This window comes from Passer domesticus, chromosome 2 (genome assembly GCF_036417665.1).
Source record: "Passer domesticus isolate bPasDom1 chromosome 2, bPasDom1.hap1, whole genome shotgun sequence".
Lineage (NCBI taxonomy): Eukaryota > Metazoa > Chordata > Aves > Passeriformes > Passeridae > Passer > Passer domesticus.
Window position 1 is genome coordinate 57261307 of NC_087475.1, and position 13944 is coordinate 57275250.

The following is a 13944-nucleotide window of genomic DNA, read 5'->3' on the forward strand; positions in this document are numbered from 1 at the left end:
AGACAGGCTCTTTTCAGTGGTGCCCAGTAAGATGACAGAGACAGTGGGCAGAAACTGAAATATAGGCGATTCCCTCCATCACAAAATATCTTTTTCACTGTGAGTGTGACTGAGACAGGGAGGCTGGGGAGTCCCCACCCTTAGAAATACTCAAAAGCTGACAGGACACTGTCCTGGACAATTGGCTGCAGGTGGCATTGATTCAGCCAGATGACCTCCATCTTCAACCATTATGTGAAATTCATGATCCCATGCATAAGCAAGCAAACACAGAAAGGATTAATCGGAATGGTATCCCCTGATATAATACAGCAATTCTGTATGTCATGGCTGTGTAAGTGCTCAGACTGTGATCTCTCACTAGAAACAATCTCCTTTTTGCCACTGCTGGAAACAAAATGCTGTCCTACTAAGAAAGAAAAGAACAGGTCCTTAATGCTGATAAAATGCACCAAAATTGCATTTCCTGTAATGTATCTCTGTTATCAGCTTCATTTCTCACTGTCCTTTTCGCCCAACGGACATTCATGCATGACTACATACATTCTCTGTTGTCAGAGACAGCCTTAATTACTTAAGGCTATATATGACATTTACCTATATATTTATTACCCTGATGTAGAATTGATTTAAATCCATCATGTGAGAAATGGAGTATAAACACGACAAAGCTTTAGGCCACTAGGTTATCAGAGAATTTCTTAAACTAAGTAATAGATTAATTTAGCTAATACATACCCAAATTAAAACTTTTGGTCCACTCCTTTCAAGTTAACTGTTTTTATTCAGGAGCCAAAGACTGTTTTCTAAATCATTTATAGTTATTAATGCCTTTCAAGGCTGAAGAAAAATAATAATCCTTTTTCTCATATCTTAGAGCAAAAAACACTGATAAAGTATTCAATACATTATTCAAAAAAAGCACTTAGAAGTGCAGAAATCATAAAATTTTTGTCCTTTAGTTTCAACCAGTTCACTTAAAATGCTGCCTTAGAAATATGAGCTAACCAAGGGCTGATCACTGCAGCAAGCTCACAGTCCCTGTACCTATTAACTGAAGCGGCACAGTACAACAAAGATTTCACGGCCAAGCCACTCCACTTCCCCAGAGCAGGCACTCCAGGTGCAATAAACCCTGCATTTATTCTGGTGTTTCTATTTGTTTGCAGCTAGGGAAATGCAGGCAAATTTGGAATGAACTCCCATACTTAATCAAATTATATTTAAAAGAAATAATTATAGGCTAGACAAGAACTCAAACTCAGATTAATTCTTCATGTCCTATAATCAGGAAGAGCAAGCTGAATTTACACTTTTTTTCCTTTTTTCCCAAATCAGAATCAAAAAATCACATAGAAGAAAAAAGGCTGTTCCAATCTATTGCTCAAATTTGCAATTGGGCAAATGGGAAAAAAGCCCTTATAAACTGACTGCCTATTTACCTACATGAATTTTGAATCACAACAATTTATTGCATAAAACTGTTATCCATAATGAAAGAATTCTAGTGCTCTGAAACCTTCTTCTCAAGGAGCACTCTCTGCTGAGAAGTGAGAGCAGCTGCTTTAGAAACCAAGTTTCACATAGCACCGAATAAAAAATAAACTGGCAACACTCAATTTTTTTTAACATATAATTAAATTTCTTCATAACGCAGCAGTAACTATCATTTACAATAAACTTTGTTATAAATACATATAGTGTACTTCTTTTACCCTTTTTGCTCTATTTGCATCATGGCACTAAAAACATATTTCCTAGATAATCTCTTAAGAAACTAGAGTTTACAATATGAGATTGCTAGATATTACATACTATTGTACCCTTGCCTTTCTTTATACATGTATTTTGAAATATACCTAAAACTACTTCCTTTTCCCAGGAGGTAATCTCAATATTTAGCCTCATCTTCACCAAAACAGAAATATCTTGACATATACTAAACAGATTTATTTTTAGATGATCTGTAATTCTAAGTGTTAAAAATTTAAGAGCCCACCAGACAGTCTCACCAATAATCTCAGCAGATTTGCTTCAGACTTCACTTACATATTGTCTGCTGTTTTGTTTAATAGCAACACAAAATATTCTTCCCTCACAAGAAGGGTACCAGCAATATCATACACACACTGATCCTTCATGTTTGGAACATAAGTCAGCATCAGAACATGAGGAACACCACAAAGCAATAATTATTTGGAACTGTATTTTTTCTTAAAGATGTCCATGATACTTCCAAATAAGTCTAGAAAAGCAAATCTCACAGTAACAGTCTCATTGACACTCCTTCCTTATTTATTTACTGTCGCTTAAATAGGGACACTTAAAATGATATGACATTTCCAGGCAAGAATTTACCTTATGATAAAATTGAATGTACGAGGAAGAGCACATTTGTTCCTCATGCAGTGTGATAATACTGCATTCATTCCACATATGCTACATTGTATTATGAGTCTTTTATTACTAAAACTTGATTTCTCATGAAAACAATTTCAAACACTGCTCTGAATGAAGCAAAACAGTAATACAATTGAACAAGTAGAAGCTGACAAGTAGGTGCATGGGCAATACCTTAAGACAGAATACATGACTTTTATTCTCAAGTTGCATGCTATTTGGCTTAATAACACTAATTTTATGCTAAGTATAAAACCCTCTTATTTCATCATCTACAGAGGAAGCTAAATTAACACATCTTAGAATTCCTAGTGGAGAGGAAATGTAAAACTGCCATGAAAACTAAAAAATTAGCTTCAAAACAAGTAATTTGAAATAGTTACACAAATAAAAGTTTTATATCTTTTTATACAAACACAATTCAGCATTTTATTTAAGCTTCCATGTCAAGATTAGATAAGGAGTGGCAATGCCCTTATCACCTCTCAGATATTTTAGCAGTTATGCTTATTTGTCAGCTGTACTCTTCTACAAACCCTTCTAAACAGGGTAGAAGCACTGAGTTCATAGGGAAACTGCTACCATGTAGCATCTGGCTTCTACAGATTTGTTTGAGCCCTATCTGTCTACCTGTCAGTCTGGATACAGAACTGGAACTACAATTTCCAGTGGTCATGGTTCACCTGTCCATACTGATTCCTTGTCACCCACAGCTTTTCTGACACAGCCACATTCATGTGCTGTGAGCTGGTCAACAAGAAAAAGAAAATACTCTAGGCAAACTCCAAAAGTTTGAGAATCAGAGCACTGAGGTGATAGCAGCAGGCAATAGCTAACTTTCCGTATCTTACCAGAGCAAATCTGTGACAGCTACCACTCTGTTACATGTATTGCATACAGCCAAGAGAGCTGGCTAACAAGTGCTAAAAGTTGTAGTCAGCAGCATGCCTTTGGTTATTAAATGCTTTGCTTTTTTCATTTATGCAAACAGAGTCTGTTCCAAGTTATTTCATGATACTGATTTCAAAAACCAATTATTAAGTATAAAGCAAAATTTATCTGTTGAAGTCCAGGTAGAAGAAATATGAAAACAGACTGTCCAAAATATCACCAAGAGAGCAAACCAGTTCTATTCTTGTCTTGTGAATTCTTAAGAAAGCGTTAGCTCTATGTTCTCTCTTCTTCCCCATCTACCTTCTTTAACTGAAGAGAGAACTCACAAGACTTAATACTAAGAATAAAAATCATAAAATGGGATGGTTCTGCCAGAACCATCTTTATTTTGAAAGCTTCATTTAAAACCAGGAATGCTTTTGTGTTTTAAAAAAACCCTTATTTTCAGCTATAAAGGCTCAAGGATGACAAACAGAACATAGTAGAATGAGTATCTCTAAAATTCAAATTCATTTTGGCTCAGTTTGCCAAAATCTATTAAGTTCAACCAAACACCAAAGAAGGCTAAAAATTACTGAGCCCAACTTAGCAGGAACAATAATAAAATGAGTACTTCATGCAGAACTAACCATCATGTTCACAAACAGCTACTCTGTTTCAGAGACGCAGATGCAAAAATACAGAGATATGCATGGTTGCAGTAGCAATAGTTAATCTGGCAAGTATTTAGGACTAATGGTAGTAGGGTCACAACTCCTGCCCTAGGAACTTCCACATGTTTGTGAGAAAATGTATGAAAAAATATTCCTGCAGCCACTTTTGTTTTACTGGGACAGAAACCAAAGTAAAGGAGCTTATACATATTTATGCCTTGTTGGAAGAATTTTAAACCTCCAATTTGACTTTGTAACCCCAATTTACCTAAAGTACTGATGAAATTTGGAGTACAGGTCTCATTCCAAAGGTTACCAACTTCAATGCTTTCTGCACATTTATTCTATTATTTTTGCCTCAAAAAAGATACAGTCTGCAGACAGTAACTGTAAAAGGCAGAAGTCCACAGTATTTTGGTACCAAACACACTGTTTAAGAAAGCAACCATCCATGACTATTTACCAACATAAATTTAATATATTTGATTAATGTTTTCAATCCCTGCAGAAAGGAATCAGTTCCCATGCAAAGGTCACTTATAATATAATGTTGCAAATTAAAAAATTACAAGACCTACTTGCATACATTTGGCTGCAGCCCTAAAACTATTTGGACAGTACAGTTCTAAAAGCTTATTACACAACAGTTCACAGTCAACAGAATAAGCTTGACGTGTTTAAATGTAATATGCAACTTGTAAGACAAGAATTTCCAGTGGTGTTACCTCACCCTTTGTAATTCCCACTTCTCTATAAGATGCTCCACTTCACCACCAAGAACTGCTGTGTTACTGTCATCCAACAGCAAGAATCCATTTCTGACTTCAACAATTCCTGAAAGCTTAATTTTTGTTCCAGGTGGAGTGTTCAGGCTAGAGGTAGAAACAAATTCAAACAGATTTATTAATATTCTGTCACAAAGAAAGATATAAAAAACTACTCTTATTGTAATTCCAACATTTATATATGCCATAACAAAAAATTAGCATCAAAAAGCACAGTACTTTTCAATAGCTTTATTGAAATACTTCCCACCCATTATACAAAAATGCCATACTGTAAATTAGATTCTAACAGAGACGAACACTGGCAAATTGTCTGTTTGATTAATACACAATTTTGTAATACCAAACTAAGGTTATGATTTGTTTTGATTAGCAGATGATATTCTTAGAAAACTGATTTTAGGCAGGTTCCTCATATTTACAGTTAAGAGTGGATTTCCAAATAGTTAATTATGTCATATTTTTTTAGACATTTAACTTAGTAGACACATAGAGTGGTTAGAAAGGAACCTTTCTACACATTGCTAGAAGTTAGGAGTATACTAGAAAAAACAGAAAAACCATCTCGTAGTGCTTCTTCTCTCACTACTCCACAATTTAAAAACATATGAATACTTTCTGTCATCAGCTCCCACATGGAGACACCTTATCTTCTTCTCACGTGAATCTACCCATGGAAAAGCAACAGCAGAAGCATAAAAGAATCATGTACTTCCAACATGTAATTGAAAGGTATAACAAACAGTGCAATCTTGAAACTGCTTCTTCTTGTGAGAAACAGGACATAGTTAAAACCTTTCAACTGAGAGACAATAATGTCTTTAAAATAAGCTACTGTTTAAAATATGCTCTTTAAAATAGAGCTACTCTTGCAATCATAGGCCCATACCACATGGTGAGGATAATTCATAATGGAGTCAGCCAATTACAGTACCAGTGCCATTCAACCTTAGCAATGTTAATGGATTTCTGGATTGTTCTGATAAAGGCAAAAAAATTACATCCAAAAATAGACATAAAAGAAATACAGGAAAAAAAATTAAAATTAGGCAAGCGGAAAGGGGTAAATGGAAACCATAGTAATGAAAAACCTATAATATAAAAGAAAATTGTGATTTTTATTTAAGTAACACTATGTACTGAAACACAACATCACTGCAGTTTAATAGTCTAACATCAGACCTGAAAAAATTATATGCAAGACAAATTAAATCTTAAATGCTACCTAAAAATAAGCATTCACATGATGAGTTCTTGAACACTTTTGAGATTTTATCAAAAAGCTTTCAAATTATGTCTTGTACTAGATATTCATCTTCAAACATTTTGTGCTCTACAATCTACTTACACAAGACTCTGTTTGCCTTCTTTTACTGCTCTCTTTATATTTGCATTGGAATATGATATTCCAAGTTCTGCTGGCTCAAGCAAAAATTAAAATATCATTAAATGTTCTGACAGCATCACTCTAAACTGCAAGCTGGCTCCAGCTCCAAAGGAACCATTTAACAGTAGAAGATGACATTCAATAATTAAGCATATATCTACACCTAACTGTTGCAGCTAGCAGAGAAAGACAGAAGGAGGGTTTTTTTAAAATCAGATTTACCTGAAGTAGAAGAGTGCAGAGCACACCATTACTCTGCAGACTAAACACCAGAGATTGTTTTTAGCACCCCCATAACCAAACACATAAAGCATCCCCATATTCAGCATTAATCAGCTCTCTTACCCTTCACTTTTAACTGAAGAAATATCCAAGTTAAAGACCTGCCCATGGTTAAGCAGCATTAGTTGCACTGGCTTAGAAGTGTCAAGCCTGTGGCACTCCTGCTACAAAGATAAGGCAAAAGATCTGCTACTACTAAAAATTGGGAATTTGACCCAAGTATGCACACACCCCCAGTTTGCTGTGTGTTGTGAAACTACAGCTCAGTAGATGCAAAAATCCACTTTCTTCCCTTACATAGTTCAGCATAAAAAGAACTATAAAATACATTAATATGTACCTTTGCATGCTGAATTTAAATTTCTCCTTTACATACAAATCCAAAAGGAAGCCTCTTTTGTCAAGCAATTTTTTTCATAAATTACTAAGGACACTTCCATTATTTCAAGACATTTACATATCAAAGGAGAACATGGAAAAGAAAGCTGTTCACCTTATTTTTGACATGCTACTGTATTCTATAGCTGTGCAGCTTGTGTGTCCATCAGTCATCTGTAAACGTAACATTCTGGGAGCAGCCTGAGATTCTTCATTATCCTTTGGTGCAGCAACATTGCGAATTTTCTGTATTTGCAGGACACATGGCCCTTCCAGCTAGATAAGTCAAACAGAAAAGACAAAATTGTTAGCACTGTTAAGCAAGCACACTGCAATATCTAGACATACCAACAGATGCCCCCAGGCAGAGAAAAGTGTAATTTGATCAGGCAGTCATGTTGAATTTCTATCACTCATGTACTCTGTGTTCTAAAACATGAAAAAAATGGGTTTTTCAGAAAAACAGTTGTGATGCTTCACACATCTCTGAGATACCCATTATAAAATAAAAGTGAATGGAAACAGCTGAGGAGGCAAACAAGCAAAATCACAGATACTGTCACTTCGAACAACGTATGGAGTCCAGATAAGATTTCACTGCAGGGTGTCACTGACAAAGTCTTCTAAAGAACAAAAAAAACAGCTCAGAAGACTCTCTCTTTGGATCAAGAGGAAATTTCAAGTACCACTACTCTGTAAACACCAACTAGAAACATAGCTTATTTGAACAATGGTCCAATCAAAACATAACAAACTGAAGGGACATCACTTGTCTATTGATTATGTAAAAGTGGATACCCTACTAAACATACCACAATTCTGTGTTAGAAAAGATAAAAATTATAACTAAAAAACCAAACAAAAAACCAAATAAACCAAAAAACAAACAAAAAAACAACAAAAACCCCACCAAAAAACCCCAAAACCTCCATCACAAAAAACCCCACCAAAATAAAGCAAAATAAATCCACCTGAAAAACCCAAGCCAAAACAAATAATCTCAACCATTTATCACATTTCAGCTATAGCTAAGTCATTTTCATTTCTCTGAAAAAAAAAAAAATTGTCTGTGGCTGCTCAACTGATCTCTAGCTCCTAAATGACAGCAAAAAGATGAAAAAGTGCACAGTTCATCAGCTTCTAACCTTGAAGAAACAGAATAACACAAAGTAAGAGCAGAAAAACACAAAGTAAGAGCAGATAACCAGTAAGTAAGTATATATATCTAAAAAAAGAGAAACTAATAAATAAGAGATCAGTAGCTTTACTATGGTGGCAGTAGAAGATCTGATGAAGCAATCACTCTCACTGAAAGAAGCTTTTTTAAATGCAGATCAGTTTTAAATGGAACCACAAATCCAATCATCATTTCGAAAAAACTAAAATTTAAAAGGCTGTAGGAAACAAAAATCCACAATCAAAAAAACAATGAAACAGAAATGGGGAAGCATATGAGTAACCTTTAACAGGAATTAAATTGCTGGCACCTTGTGTTTTCAACTGCTTACCATCAATTTGCCAGTACTCAGAAAGGAACTCTGAGATCAGACTTTAATCCTTTCTGAATGCTTCTTCTTCAGTTAATGTTTCCATTGTAATGACACAAGTTCTCAAAAGAAAACCAATAACACCTTAAATGTAACAGCTATTAAATTATATATTGTAACTTTATTGTCTTCTTTGCACTTCAATTCCTTCAAAAATACTTAATGTATTTCTGTAGTATATAGTCATGGAAGGATTCCGTTTTCCCAAATCCTATGCAAATGTGGCCATCTTGTGGTTAATGCTGGTAATATTGATTTTTTTTCTAACCCATAGAAAACACAGATATTCAATGAATGAGTGAAATAATTCTGGGTATTAATGACTGAAGTTGAAGATAACCATCTATAATGGTCAAGTACCCATGTTTCACACTATACTCCCAGCTTTTATGCAACTATTTGCCTATTATACAATAGGCAAAAAAGTTATTTTTTAAATGAATAAAGTTATTTTCTATGCAAGAGAGAAATACATCATAGGTTCTCAAATTATAAATAAATAATACTGCTATTAGTCTTGAAGAATAGTAGTACATGATTTCTATTTTTCACTGAAACATTTCTGAACAACAAATTACCACATTCCATGGAGGGATTATACTAAAAAGTTGTTCCTCAACCTAAAGAAAATATTTTTTTTGTAAACATATAGCTCTATAACATAATGTATTTTCAGACATTGAAAGCTAAACAGCAGCACTGATTAAGGAGTCAGATTTGCCTTATTTTACTCTAAAAAAAGTAAATCACAGTTAAGAAAGCAAGGATTCAGCATACTATCTAATAGCTTGAGGTAAAAATTATAAATAGGAGTCCTACTCAAGCAGAGTTTTTCTGTGTAATTCTTCCCAAAACCTGAAGGATTATCACCCTCCAGGATATGGTTTGCAAGTGTCTGGTTTGGGATTTTTTTAGAATAATTTTCTAAAGATCTATGAATACAGTTAAAGTTAATAAAACTCTTCTCATAAAGTTAGTTTGCTAAGTAATATGCTGCATGCACTGACTGCTGCCTAGCCAATATCCATGATCCTGCAATGGACTTTTTCGCAAGTGTGCTTTGCAAAAATGGCAATAATGTTTGTGCTTTTTTCTTATAGAAGTCTGTGCTTGCAGCAGTGACTACTCCATTTAGACAATAAAATAAACAAATCCAAACAGCTCTTAGCAGCCTCCCTCATCTGGCTTTCTTAAAACAAACCCACCTTAACCTACCACTACCTGAATTTTAACAGTAAAGGAATATGTTTTCCCAGAACTTTCACATCAGTAATAGACTGTCAATATTTGAAGTAAGGGGTAAAGAATTGAAGTGAGAATCACTACTGGGTTTAAAATAAAATTCCTTAATTTACCCACTCTCTGAATCCCATGTAAGGAACAAAACAGGAAGGGTATACAGAAGGAGACAAATTTCATTTTTTACCTAAACACACAACATGCATTAAAATCTAGCACACCAAAGTTTCAAGTATAATACTCCTCTCTAGCACAAAGTGTTAGACCATCTAACATGTTTTATCCACGACTTGTGGGATACACAGCCATAGGAAATATAGCTATAGCCATGGATGTCAGTAGGCAAGTAACCCAGCATTAACATGTATCACTGTGCATCACACTCAAACTGCTACTTCGATTTATTTCTGACCTGCTTTGTTGCCCTCTCAGGATAATGAGGGGGAAAAATGAAATTCTGATACAATGTCAAGACCAAACAAGTTAAATGATTTCCAGCAACAAATGAAGTTGCCAGGATTGTTCAGATTTTTATTTTATAATTTCAAAGTTGTGAAATAAAACCCAGAAAGTCCTCTTTTATGGAACTTATGTTCATATAATAGATTTTTACACTATAATAGATTCAAACATTGGGGGGTTTTGTATGTGAAGTAATGACAAAACCAGGCTAATGTGTCACAGAAGGCTGTCATAACACAGAAATCACAGAATACAGAAAAGTGAAGTAAAAATATTATCTACCTTTTCCACCTTTCCACCATTGATGTCACTGGGGAGGAATTTCTTGCCAATCGTTCTTAAATCTGTCTGAAATGATTACAGAAGACAAGACAATATTAACTAAAAGTATGTACTTAAAAAAAACCAAACCATAACATAGGAATAAGAATAGCATTTTTTCCATAATGACAACTATTTATTCAACAGAAATCCACTCCTTTGTGTGACAAAAAATTCAACAACTCAAGAGTTTACAAAAGAAATCCTTTTGCTTTTTAAATTATATTCTTGTTTTAATTACATTTTCAATGTTGATTAAAATGCTCTTAAACAAAACCAAATGGCTAAGCAATGTTTAATGGTTAAACATAACTCTGAGGTTTCATAGAGGTAAAACATCCATCTTTGCTCTCCATCTGGCACTTAGAGAAAAGTATTTTTAGTTCCTGTCTTTTTACATGCACAAATCCTTATTTATTATGATCATAAACAACTCCTTAAAAGAAAATGTGCTAAATGTAATTACTACAAGAACTTGAACAATATTTTGCCATTAATATGTGTCAATGGCCTACTGTTCTGGCACCCTGATCTAAACCTGAGCGGGACTGTATTTTAGTATCTGAAATATTGTAAACAATTGATTTATTCTGGTTTTCAGTGAGAAACACTGGTAAATTACAAATTAGAAAACAATCGTAAGAATGCATTTTTAGCATATTTATTGAGTATGTAGAGGGAATAAATGCCCAGTCCTCTCTCTATTGCACAAGATAGCCAGGTAATGACAAGGAAGCACATTCAGTTTTTCAGTCTGAGGAAATCTGAGTTTTTCACAACTGGGGAAACTCATTTGTCAGTCGTGTGTCTCTGAATAGCACACAGGCTTCTATAAATGGTTCCTGTGTGTTCCATATCCATACCATAGAATCATCCTAGGATGGTTTGGGTTGAAAGGGACCTTAAAGAACATCTAATTCCAACTCCCCTCCTATGGGCAGGGTACACTTTCCACTAAGACAATATTGCTCAGAGCCCATCCAACACACCCTTAAAAATTTCCAGGGATGGGACATCCATGACTTCTCTGAGCAATCTATTCTAATGTCTCACCACCCACACAGTAACGAACTTCCTCCTAATATCCATCCTAAACCTACTCTCAGACTGAAGCCGTTCCCCCCTGTTCTTTCACTACATGTCCCTGTAAAAAGTCTTTCTCTCCATCTCTCTCATAAGCTTCCTTCAGGCACTGGAAAGCCACAATCACGTCACCTCTAAACATTTTCTTTTCCAGGCTGAACCATACCAAGCCTTTACTTGCTGGAGAGCTGGTCCATCTCTCTGATCATCTTGCTGTCCCTCCTCTGGACTTGCTATAAAAGGTCCATGTCCTTCCTGAACTGGGGACCCCAGAGCTTGGTACAGCATTGCAGGTGGAGTCTCACCAGAGCAAAGAGGCGGAATCCCCTCTCTCTGTCTCCGCACTGCTTCGGATGCAGCCCAGGACACATTTGGCTTTCTCTTCCGGGCTGTGAGTGCACATGGCTGCATCATGTCCAGCCTCTCATCCACCAGGACCTCCAAGTCCTTCTCAGCAGGGCTGCTCTCCATCTGTTTATCCCCAGGCTGTGTTCATACTGGTGCTTGCCCTAACCAAGATGCAGTACCTTGCACTTGGTCCTGTTAAATCTCATTACATTCCCATGCACCCACTCCTCAATCTTGTCCTGGTCCCTCTGGATGGCATCCTATCCTTCAGGTGTGTCAACTGCACCACTCAGCTTGATGTCATCTGAAAATTTGCTGAGGGTGTACTTGGACCCTTCATTTGTCATTAATGAAGATATTTAGTGACACTGGTCCCAATACAGATCCCTGAGGGACACCACTTGTCACTGATGTCCATTGGGACTCTGAGCCATTGACCACCACCCTCTGGATGGGATTGTCCAACTACTTTCTTATGCCTCTAACAGTCCATTAATTAAATCTATCTTTCTCCAGCTTAGAAAGAAGAATATTCTCAGGGAACTGTGTCAAAGGCTTTACAGAAGACCAGATAAATTACATCTGTAGCCCTTCCCTTGCCCACTGATCCAGTCACCCCATCACAGAAGGCTGCTGGGTTGCTCAGGTAGAACTTGCCCTTGCAAATCTCCAGATTCACATCAGAGTAGGGGGAAGGGTAGACAACTTTTACAAATACTTTTTAAGTTCTTAGACAAAATAAAAACATTTGAAGGACTGAAGATACATTTATGCCTACTTCATGCTTATTTAAGCAATTCACACGCACACATTCAAAAAAGGTAAAAAAGGTCAGCTGACTTCTGAAAGGTGCCTCTAGCAGTCAAGGAAGAATTTGTAAGAAGTGGAACATAAATTCACATTTATCGTGCCATTAAAGAGACACTGCTACCCTCTACTCACTCAACAGACAAGTTAATCTTCTAGGCACAAAAAAAAAAATTACTTAATGATTAAAAGTGATAAGCCATTAATACTGGCTTTGAAGTACTTGTGCAACATTTCTGATTATTTTTATTATCTATCAAATAAACCTGAAATACCAACACAGTCACAAATGATCATGTCAGTACTCATTCCAGCATATAATTACATGCAGGGTAATACCCAGCAACTCACAAATACTCTATTCAGGTTTTGTATAAAGCAGCAATGCATTCTCAAATATATGGGCATGCTGCTCTGGTCCAGGAATCAAATGCTTGCCTTCTGCATGTTTTGTATTACATTCTTTGCATCTTTGCATTATAATTTTGCTTTAATTCTTTTCATATTCCTTACATGAACTGGTGCCTGCATACATGAGTGACTGAACACATGCTTTGAAGAATATGTGAAAGGAGCAGAGGGGATCCTCTTTTTCAGAGTATCATCTAAACCATCTAGTGGTTAAATCTTGAGGGTGGACAAAATAATCCCCAAAAACTTTCACATAATTCATTATTTTATTATTTCTAATTTCATCAATGAAGAATACTTTTCTCTTAAGCACTCTACTACATTGTTTTCCCCCTTGAAACTACATATAGTTATTACAAAGTTTATATTAAACCAAATAAACTACAGTTTATATTAAACCACTTAAACCATCTGAGTATGGATTTAATAAAATATGTTAAAACAAAATAGCAAATACATGAACTAAGAAAGGCATCAGACTTATTAATGTTTACCAACAATTATATACTAGAATTCTGAAAAACAAGGATTCACATGTGCACTTTTCTCATATCTTCAAAAATATTATGATATATTGCTTTGAAGATGTTGGTCTATCTTGTATAATTTTTTTGCCAAAACTATGAGTACTAATCCAGATATCTATAGTAAAGAAAAAAGCCCAGGTTTTAGTTACATAAATATTTAGACAACAATGGATATGTAGTCTGAATGTGCTTTAAGGAGTATCATGTCCAGAAGTCAAAGCAAGGGTGTTTTACTCATCCCAACAAACTTACAGTACAATTTCATACTTGCGTCATTACATAGCACTTCTGGTTGTATTACTGCTTGTAGTTTGACTTTAGTTTTACATTTCATAAACAAAAGAAATATTTTCCTACTGCTAAATCTGTTCATTTTTTCTCCTACACACTTTGCAGTTTGGAATAAATGTTCTTTCCAAA

At 35.3% G+C, this 13944-nt stretch overlaps 1 protein-coding gene across 5 annotated transcripts in view; it reads right to left on the bottom strand.

Annotated features, from left to right (window-relative positions):
* TDRD3 (tudor domain containing 3) overlaps window positions 1–13944 on the bottom strand; it is a 93059-nt gene that overhangs the window by 37438 nt on the left and 41677 nt on the right. For 4 of the 5 annotated variants that reach the window (XM_064408631.1, XM_064408630.1, XM_064408633.1 and 1 more), the window contains 3 exons: window positions 10310–10375; window positions 6895–7055; window positions 4678–4819 (listed from right to left, as the gene is read on the bottom strand). In XM_064408631.1, coding sequence (XP_064264701.1) covers window positions 4678–4819; window positions 6895–7055; window positions 10310–10375 — 369 coding nt within the window. The remainder of the gene's footprint in view (window positions 1–4677; window positions 4820–6894; window positions 7056–10309; window positions 10376–13944) is intronic. The other variant, XM_064408634.1, reaches the window with a different exon arrangement.